At 40.3% G+C, this 9512-nt stretch overlaps 2 protein-coding genes across 2 annotated transcripts; both read left to right on the plus strand.

Annotated features, from left to right (window-relative positions):
* The first annotated feature begins 1854 nt into the window (after nucleotides 1–1854).
* On the plus strand, nucleotides 1855–4232 carry LOC138629189 (H-2 class II histocompatibility antigen, A-S alpha chain-like). Its single transcript, XM_069712710.1, has 5 exons — nucleotides 1855–1941; nucleotides 2806–3063; nucleotides 3177–3458; nucleotides 3801–3938; nucleotides 4159–4232. Exons 1-5 carry the CDS (start codon nucleotides 1881–1883, stop codon nucleotides 4230–4232), a joined length of 813 nt encoding a protein of 270 aa, XP_069568811.1. The 5' UTR covers nucleotides 1855–1880.
* ccndbp1 (cyclin D-type binding-protein 1) lies at nucleotides 4216–9208 on the plus strand. The gene is made up of 11 exons (XM_069712647.1): nucleotides 4216–4392; nucleotides 5070–5129; nucleotides 5512–5591; nucleotides 5722–5803; nucleotides 6441–6537; nucleotides 6652–6725; nucleotides 7035–7111; nucleotides 7412–7671; nucleotides 7775–7835; nucleotides 8192–8238; nucleotides 8671–9208. The coding sequence occupies exons 1-11, from the start codon at nucleotides 4305–4307 to the stop codon at nucleotides 8777–8779; spliced, it is 1035 nt and encodes a 344-aa protein (XP_069568748.1). The 5' UTR covers nucleotides 4216–4304; the 3' UTR covers nucleotides 8780–9208.
* Nucleotides 9209–9512: the final 304 nt, after the last annotated feature.

The following is a 9512-nucleotide window of genomic DNA, read 5'->3' on the forward strand; positions in this document are numbered from 1 at the left end:
TTTCACATCTCTAATCCTTTTCCCTCCCCTTTAACACCTCCCTCTCTCTCTGTCTGTCTGACACTGCACCTCCACATCCTCCCTCTCTCTCCCCGTCTCCCCCCCACGTACCCTCCTCCCCCCTCCCGACCTCCCCTCTCCTCCCCCCCCCCCTCATTATTCTGTATAATCGGTTGTCTAGACAGCGACTCCCCACACAGATCACACCTGAGAAGGAAATGGAGCGAGAGAGAGCGATGGAGGGAGCACAGATGAAAAAAAAAGAAAGAAAGGAAATGAGACAGAGGAGAGGAAGAGGTGATAAAATGGTTTGCCTTTTTTTTTTTTTTTTTTTTTTTTTCTTTCATCTTCTGAAAATGCTTCAAGTGTTCGGGAAGGAAAGCTGTCTGACACGTACTGATCGAAGGAGAGAGGCGGAAAAAAAAAAAGAGAGCAGCAAGTAGAGCAAAGTGCATAACACACACACACACACACACACACACACACACACACACACACACACACACACACACACACACACACACACACACACACACACGGCCCTTGAACAAAATTGCAGATTGACACTATAAAAAACATTCATTACTTTTGTTAACTTCAGTCTAGACGGGTTGATTTTCCAATGAGATTGCGTGTGTGTGTGTGTGTGTGTGTGTGTGTGTGTGTGTGTGTGTGTGTGTGTGTGTGTGTGTGTGTGGCCCTGCACCACTTTGTTAGATCTTTAAAGTGAGGTTTCAGATGGACATTCGGACCGCTTTTATAGCTGGTAATTTAATCTGTATTAACAACCTTTTTTTTAAAAAATGTTTTAATTGATCGACTCGATATTTTTTGTCCGTAACGGCCCTTTAAAATGACACTTTTATTTTTTTCTGCTCCAATGTCCCTATCAGATGACATCATGTCTGCGTCTACCCGCAGTAGACAGTAAGTCTGTCAGGATGCGACTACGTTAAGATTTGGTTCAGTTAACAAAACAACTTCATTCCGTTGAAGGAAAATTAATCAGTTTTTGTTCTAATTAAAGGATCTTTAATATTAATTTTGATAATCACAGATTACTTTCCTCTAACAACAGCAAATTGCAATCTATCTTTTATTAAAAAAAAATGCCGAAAATATTTGTGTATATTGTGTAATGATGACTCAATCTCATCTCGCTTTGCATTTTACTTTTACACTTTACTTTCCAGGGATCTGCTCAGCCCTATGCAGGGGAGCCTGTATTCAAAGAAAGCCAACATGGTTGATGATGCCGCGGGTGCACACTGCCCCCTGCTGGTCTTTGTGAGTCCCGCACAAGTATTTTAGCTTCAAAACCAACAATCAGTGTGTGCAGCATAAATCATAAGGTCACTGCATTTGATATCACACCGAGTGTTCATATTTTTGCTTTTAATTCCTGCTGAAACAAATAAAACATTATACAACAAGTACTTCCGATCCAGCGATCTGATTGGTCGACTGTACATTTGGAACGTGTCCAAATCATCATGACATCACGCCCTGATCATCACCAGAAATATGACTCCGCCTTCTCAATGGGAATATATAATTGGAATTGAATCCCATATAATATGTGATATAATGTAGTTTCTACTTGAGGTCTATTAAATGACCCATTTGGTGAAATCGGGTCTTTTTTTGGTCATTTTTTGGTCGCTCCGAGCACCCGTACCGTAACACCACGCATAGTCACGCACTTCAAGTGTTAGCGGCAGCTAGCATCGTTTTAACACATGATACACGGTGTAACTTCACAGCCATCCTTCTAGTCTACCCGGCAACAGCAGTGTAATCACATCTGATGACATATGATTGGCTGCTCAACAACTGTTGTTTGAAACCGATATTCCATTTCAAACCCTGTTTGACTGGAAATGAATCCGACTTCGATCCTTCTGATTATATTCACTGGAGCTGTTTGTGTTTCTGCAACAGGTGAGGCAGTTTTTTATTGGTTGTTAATGAGGACCAGAAAAAGTGTTAGAAAGTGAAAGTATACTGAAGGATTTAAAAAAAAAAAACACTTCAGTTATATATGTTAGTTGCTGAAGTAAACCTCCATATATTGATGGGAAAAGACTAAATATACTAAAACAGTCGCTGCCAAATAAAGCAAAACTTAAATGAGAGATTAAAGAATACTGTAAGATTAAGAGAGACTTCATTCATATGTTTATTGCTTAACTTCAAGTAAATGAAAGATATGAAACCAAAGTAATTAAAACCTTTGAGCTAATGTATATATAAAAAAAAAAGAACTGAAACCAGAGTCTGTTTGCTGAAAGGAAATGTGCTGAATGTGCAGCTATGGCTAAAAATAGGTAAAGTAATGTATGTTAACATTTAGCTTTTTGGGGATCAGAATTTTGCGGGCAATTTTTATAAACACGTTTTTTTTGTGTTGACAAATTAAAAAAAATACTTAAATTCAATATACATTTCACATTTGAGTAAAATGTTTAACTACAGCAGAAAAAAAGTCAAATGGTTACAGTTGTGCTACATGAAAATGTGTTTATATAAAGTTTTTATATAAAGTAAGAAGTCATGAGTCAGCATTTTGAGCTTTGCATATTTTATCCCTTAAAGTCAAAATGTTTGTAGTACGTGTCACAAGTTATTACTGAAGTGTAAAGCATAAAAAACACAAATAAAACACATTTTGGGGAACGATATATTCTGTAACATCGCTGCCGTCTGAAGCGTCAACGACGAGAATCGTAACCTTCTTCCAGACAGTACGGTCGAGTCTTTGAAACGTTTCCGTCATTAAAAGTGTTTTATTTTCTACTTTTTCAGCACCGTCCCATGAATTCAGCTACACCTACGGATGCTATGAATCCGAGGATGTACGGATGGACATTATTGCTGACGACGACGTGGCCGCATATGCGGATTTCAACAAGGGAGAGATGGTGTATTCGGTACCCGACGTGCCGCAATACGCGAAAGACCGCGGGAAATTCGTTTTTGAAATCGCCAAATTCAGCCTCGCACACTGTCACATCACTTTGGGTGTAGCAAAGAGAGCGGATCCCGATCCTCCCAAGCGGCAAGGTACTGAACTCACGCAAGCTTAATATTCGATCACCAAAGAAAGTTCTGTGTTAGAACTGATGCAAACGTTCAACTATTATCATAACGCTAACAATTCTCCATTCATGGAGCAGAAGCTCCAGACGTCTTCATCTACAGCCGCTACGACGGGGAGGACGGCGTGGTCAACACCCTCTACTGCCGGGCCGCTCACTTCTACCCGCCCACCATCAACTTCACGTGGACCGTGAACGGAGCGGAGGTCACGAAGGGCGTGTCGGACCTTCGCTACCGACACGACCGCGACGGGACGTTCCACAAAATTTCGACCCTGAGGTTCACTCCTCGAGAAGGAGATTCGTATTCCTGCACGGTGGAGCATCAAGCTGAACCGCGACCTCTCACCAGGAGCTGGGGTAAGACCGCAGACTGGGTAGAAAAGTGGACTGAGCGTCTGAAAAATGAGGCCGCGATACCACCGAGTGCCACTAGAGGGTCGGCACCAAAAAAAAGACTCCATAGACTCCCATTCAACTTCTCTGGAACAATTCTCAGTCAATACAATTTGTCCGGGAGTTTTATTTGTCTCCCAGCGGTCCATCTGAAAATAATCCCGTCATTAATTAGAAAATAAGCTTTAAAAAGGTGTTTCAAGTACTTAGGGGGAATTTTTTTGTGTCATTTTAGAGCAGAAAAGCCTCTAAAAAAAAAAAAGCACATCATAACTGACGTAATGTTTTTTTAATTTTTTTATCCAGATTTGAAGGAAAAGAAGCAGATCAGCGTGAGTCCGGCGGCCGTGTTCTTGGGCGTGAGCCTCGTTTTGTGTCTGATGGGAATCACGATCGGAGTCTTCTTTTATAACAAGCAGCCATATACCCACTTTAGGATTAACTGTAAAATAAAATTCCCACTCACCACTTCCAGTAGATATTTCTACACATACTCTGAATGGATTTATTTAAATTCATAAAAGTTAATAATATAATTAAACCAATATATTCATATATATATATTCAATAAACTCCAACATGAAGTATTGTTTTACTTGCAGTAACCTCGGTTTCACCCCATGATGTCACCAACACGTTTCTTTTTTTTTTCCTTTTCCGTCAGCGCCGTTGTTTCATTTATTGTCGTCCCCGGCTCAACTTCCGGTCTTCTATAGTTCCACAACACGCAGCCCGTAAACTCGATCAACTTCGGCTTTTTAAAAAAAATAAATAAAAAAAGCTGTCAAATAAAATAAACAACTCGATGACATGAGCGCTGATAATCGTGCTGGAAACGTGTCGGTGCCTTTACGGAACCTGCTGAACTCCATCCAGTGCATCAGAGACCGAGTCCGAGGTAATAAAAATAAATAAAAATAAAAAAAGGAGCTCAACACCGCATGCTAAGGCTAGCCCGATATGCTAACATTAGCATTAACGGTAAATATCTTTAATTTTACTCGTTTTACGAGTTTAACGAAACACTTTCAACATCCCTGTTTCGATCGTTAAACTTCGACTAAAGCAAGTAAAGTTTCCTGAAAAGAAAACTTCGAAACACACATCGGGTTGATTTTTATCGAGTTGTTAGTCGATTTGAATCGATTAATCGATTAGTACGATAAACGTGAAATCCTAAAACAATTAAAAAAAATTAAAAAAAAAAAAAAAAGCTGCGAGAGCTGACTTTTACTAAAGTATTTAAAACAAAGAAGAGCAGCAATTCCTCATATTTAATCTAAAACAATTAGCTGATTATCAAAGATGATTAATCGATTAACTGTTTTAGATCTTTATCAGAAATTAGAATAAAATATTCGATATTACTTTAAGGAAGTTGCAGAAAATGTGCTTTTTAAAAAAAATTTCATACATTTTTTTTTTTAAACATTTAATTGATTTTAAAAAACGGTCAAAAAGTAAACGAGGCATCTTTTCACTTCGCTGTTTATCCATAAATCAAAATTTGGGAAACATTTTCCAACCGAACGCTATTTTCTTTTATATATATATATATTTTTTTTCCACCAACAGATGGAGAATCGAACGAGTCCGACGGGGCGTTCAACCTCTCCAACTTCTGGGACACGATGAGTTGAGTATCTCCCTTCCTCTCCGGGCCACTTTTATTTTTTTAAGCTTCTGGACTCTTATTTTGAAATTCCATAATTAGTTAAAACAAAACAAAAATATATTTTTACACCTTTCGTTCCGTACGTACAAGTTATATTTAAAAACTGTTGTTTTTATGTCTTTTCTATACACGCTAAGTGTATTTATATTTGATAATAGATCATATCACATACTAATGTTGAGTTTCGGCTGTCGGTGTACAAAAAAAGTTGGTTATATCCATTTTTCGCTGCCCAAGTTTGGAGGTATTTGTACGCATCACCCGTCCATCGTCATATTATTCCGTGTTGCAACATCGGTTAATTAAACCCTTTAAATGTGACGTCTCTGTCTTTGTCCTCAGACCAGGCGGTGAAGGCGGCGTCGCAGGAAGCCACCAAACTCAGCCTGGCTTTCTCCAAACCTCCTCTGCCATCGCAGCCGGTCCGATTATTACTGGAATCACTTTTCTGAGCCGATAACAACAACAACAACAACAACAACAAAAAATCTTCAATGTGTTATTTACGTGTCGAACAAACATTTCTGTCCTTTGTCCCGGCACTCTCTGTAGGACGTGGAGAAGCTGTCCGAGTCCACCCTGAAGAGCGTCCTGACTCTGTCGACGGTCTATTACTGGCTGCCCAAGAGCCAAGGTAACGCAGCCTGCTCTGGAAATATGACTCCGCCTCCTCAGTATTACAAAAATATGTAATAACAATTGAATTTGATATAATATGCAACATAATGTTGTTTTTACTTGTTGTAGGTCTGTGATGTAACTCATGATGCGAAAACAATTCTGGTCACTCCGAGCAACACCGAGTAACACCACGGATAGTCGCGCACTTAAAATGCTTGTGTTAACACGACACGGTGCTAAAATCTTAAAAACTCGAGTCCATCTATTTTTATTTTTCAGCGGATATCTTGGATCCAATCAGACTGAGCTAGCTCGGTATTTTAGCGTTTTACGTGCTGTATTTATTCAGTTTGAGAAACCATCTCTAAGAAAGCAAATAAAACGGACTAGGAATGCTCTCCGTTGCTAGGGTCGTTGCTCATCACGCTGACCAAAAAGTTATATATTTTGAGAGCGAATTGGCCATCAATCATTTTTTTTCCCATCAGATATCTTCGTTGCGACCGGACTGAGGTAGCTGAGCAGTTTAGTGTTTCTACGTGCTTTATTTATTCAGTTCGGAGATGTTACGAAAGCCGGCTGTAAATCTGTCGTCGGCAATCGTAACTCCAACCCTCGTCGCTGCGTTTGTTTTTTTTTCCCGTCGTCAGGCGTGACTCTGCGCCGGCAGGTCCGGGACGCCACGGTGGAGGTTCTGGACGGAGTCGCCCGGCTGGTGGAGGTCCTGCTGAGCTCGCCGCTACAAAGGTACGCAAACGCAACACCAGAACCGGCGCTAGTTTTATCAGCTGAACGTTTTTTTTTTTCGGTGTAATAATTTTGAACGGTAACGCGGTTATCGTAACCTTCGCGTACCTCCAGTCTGAGCCAGGAACAGCTGACGTCCACCGGAGGCGCCTGGTCCGCCTGCGACCAGTTCGCCCGGCTACCGCGAGGTGAGTTCACCACGAAATCCTTCCCGACCTTTTATTGTTTTTATCGTAACTGTAGAAGTATTAGTTTAAAAACCGGATACGTCCGTAGCGGAAGACGCAGCGACGTTGAACTAAAAAAGTCCAACCGACAAAAACATTTTTTGTGATCGATTGTTTTCTTTATCTGCGTTTTAAGGATTCGAGAAAATATCTTTTGAGTATGTTTTGAATTTTTTGGAATCTCATTTCTGATTTTTTTTTTTAATCCTTAAAGATATATTTTTTTCCCCCCAACAGGTTAATTAATATAAAACGTGTTGGTTTCCACAGATAACAAGGCAGCAGTCCTGGTGGTTCTGTCCGTTCAGATCGGAGTTGTAAAAGACGCCATCGAGGAAATTGAACAGGTACACACACACACACATATTAAAATTCACGAATTGAAATGACAAAATTCTTAAATTTAAAAGTTTAAATGATTAAACTACATTATTATTTATTTAAGATGCACCCAGTAGACTTTTGAAGCTGTTCAGACATCTTTCAAAGACTAAAGGGGGATTTTAATATCAACGTTAGGTTGCTCATCAATAAGCAGCCTGTCGAGTGTGATTATAAAATTATTAAACATCTACAAACAAAATGATCAACAAGATCACAAAAACATTTAAAAAGAAAAAGATGAATCAAAAGTTTAACCTGCGCAGGCGCTGTCCGAGGCCCAGGATCCGTTCAACGACGTGCTCGACGACGACCAGGACGGTGACGATCCCCGTGGCAACCAGGACACGTACTGGTCGGAGCGGGACCGGCGGGTGATCGGTCCGTTGCAGGGGCTGATGAAGGCGGCGGCGGCGTGTCTGAGGAAACTGACGTCCGCCGTCAAAGCCAACGGCGGCCTGATCGCGCCTCAGGACGTCGCGCAGCTCGACGACCTGGCCGACATCAGCAAGGACATCAGCCCCGGGTACAAACAAACAAACAAACAAACAAACAAACAAACAAACAAACAACGCACACATCCGTCTTTAAAAATGCTTACAGCCATGAATATTGTCTTTTCTCCACAGTATTGATGATCTGGCTCTCTGTCTCTACCCGCCGATGGACTACAGCGGAGTGGACAGCAACGTAAAAAAAAAAAAAAACACGCTTTCACGTATAATTTAATACGAACAAAACGTCCAATCTGGGAATCCAGGAGAGTCAAAAGCTTCTAGAGACGTAACCCGAGTCGCAGCTGTAACGGACGACTAGAAAGTATTTAAGGGTCTGAAAGCTTTGCAAAAAAATGTGCAAACATTTTCTTTTGGTCATTATGGATTGTTGAGTGTATATTGACGCGATTCTTCTGTCAATTTTTATCCTTTTAAGAATGCCTGAAGTGAAGCGGGTTGAAACTTCATAAAGAGACTCATATTTTTTAAATGTGTAAATACATATAAAAGAAAAATGTTAAAGACTAATAACGTGTTTTTTCTCTACAGGTGTCTAAGTTGGCGGCGCTTTTAAAGAAAGTTCTGGACATCATCAGGTGAGATTGATTCGTTATTTTAACCAAAACAAATGATCAGTCGCTCCTGCAATTTTACCACAAAAAAAAAACGTAAAACTAAAAGATGGAATTTTTTTTGCCAAACGTTGCCACAAAAAAAAAACAACACAAACACACCTGAATAACATAATAACTTAAATCTTCTGGGACTGTAGTTTAAGTGGGAGTAAAAAAAAGGTGCCAGTGTTCCTCGGGGGGAGGGGGAGGGGGGGAGGGGGCGGAGCTTCTGTAAACGTGACGAAGTCTTATTATCTTAATCATCTTGTGTTTTTAGATCTTATCGGATTCTTTTTATAGCTTTTCGGAGCGGACGATGAACCAGTCTTAAAAAAAATACAAAATAGAGCGTTATTGTTGTTTATTGCGTCTATTTGTTAACCTTTACCTCCTGCCCCCCCCCTCCCCCTCCAGGTCCAGTCACGTGTGCGGCGAGTCCGAGCTGACCTGGGTTCAGTTCTTAGACGGCGCCGTCGACCACAACCTGCAGAAAGCCAAAGACCTGCTTCAGCAGAACAGCTAGTGTGTGTGTGTGTGTGTGTGTGTGTGTGTGTGTGTGTGTGTGTGTGTGTGTGTGTGTGTGTGATTTACATATGACAAATTTCTTGGAGTATCAAGGTGTTCACGTACAAGAAATAATTAAAAGTAAAAACTCGTGTTTTTAAATAAAAAAAAGGAAGAGGCCTCATTACTTCACTCTACATACATACATGTCTTTAATCTCTCTTAATAACTATATTTAACAGACTCTTGACTTCATGCCAAACACACACACACACACACACACACACACACACACACACACACAAAACCTGCCTCACGAGCAGCTGACAGCTTTCAAATGGGTTTCATTAAAAGAAAGAAAATCGTCTGCAATTGTTGGTCAACAAAAGCACATTTTTAGTTTTATTATTTTATAAATCCAGCAGTTTGTAAAAAGACTTCTTCTTTTTTTTTTTTCCACAAAAATCCACAAACACACCTGAAGGGACTTAATCACATAACTTCTCTTGAAGTTAATTATATGTCAACTTTCTGTGACTGGTTTAAGTGGGAGTAAAAATAAAACAATCTCTGGAAGCAGTCGTGAAGGTTGAAATGTGCCAGAGTGCCTCGGGGAAAACAAAAAGTGGGCGGAGCTTCTCTAAAGGTGACAAAGTCTTATTACCGTAACGGTGAAGACGGACTTAAAAGGAAAAGAGGTTCGTGATGAAATCTAGTCGGATCAGACTGACGTCATGAAACTGAATTTCCTG

Source organism: Brachyistius frenatus, unplaced genomic scaffold, assembly GCF_029030835.1.
Source record: "Brachyistius frenatus isolate BFR_SWC_R1_liver_20210118 unplaced genomic scaffold, ASM2903083v1 Contig_111, whole genome shotgun sequence".
NCBI classification, from domain to species: Eukaryota; Metazoa; Chordata; class Actinopteri; family Embiotocidae; genus Brachyistius; species Brachyistius frenatus.

Excerpts from the sequence above, each read along its gene's own strand:
- LOC138629189 (XM_069712710.1), top strand. The coding sequence starts at position 1,881 with ATGAATCCGACTTCGATCCTTCTGATTATATTCACTGGAGCTGTTTGT. Across the intron at positions 3,064-3,176 it reads CGATCCTCCCAAGCGGCAAG|AAGCTCCAGACGTCTTCATC; the intron begins GTACTGAACTCA and ends TTCATGGAGCAG. Across the intron at positions 3,459-3,800 it reads ACCTCTCACCAGGAGCTGGG|ATTTGAAGGAAAAGAAGCAG; the intron begins GTAAGACCGCAG and ends TTTTTTATCCAG.
- ccndbp1 (XM_069712647.1), top strand. The coding sequence starts at position 4,305 with ATGAGCGCTGATAATCGTGCTGGAAACGTGTCGGTGCCTTTACGGAAC. Across the intron at positions 4,393-5,069 it reads CATCAGAGACCGAGTCCGAG|ATGGAGAATCGAACGAGTCC; the intron begins GTAATAAAAATA and ends TTCCACCAACAG. Across the intron at positions 5,130-5,511 it reads CAACTTCTGGGACACGATGA|ACCAGGCGGTGAAGGCGGCG; the intron begins GTTGAGTATCTC and ends CTTTGTCCTCAG.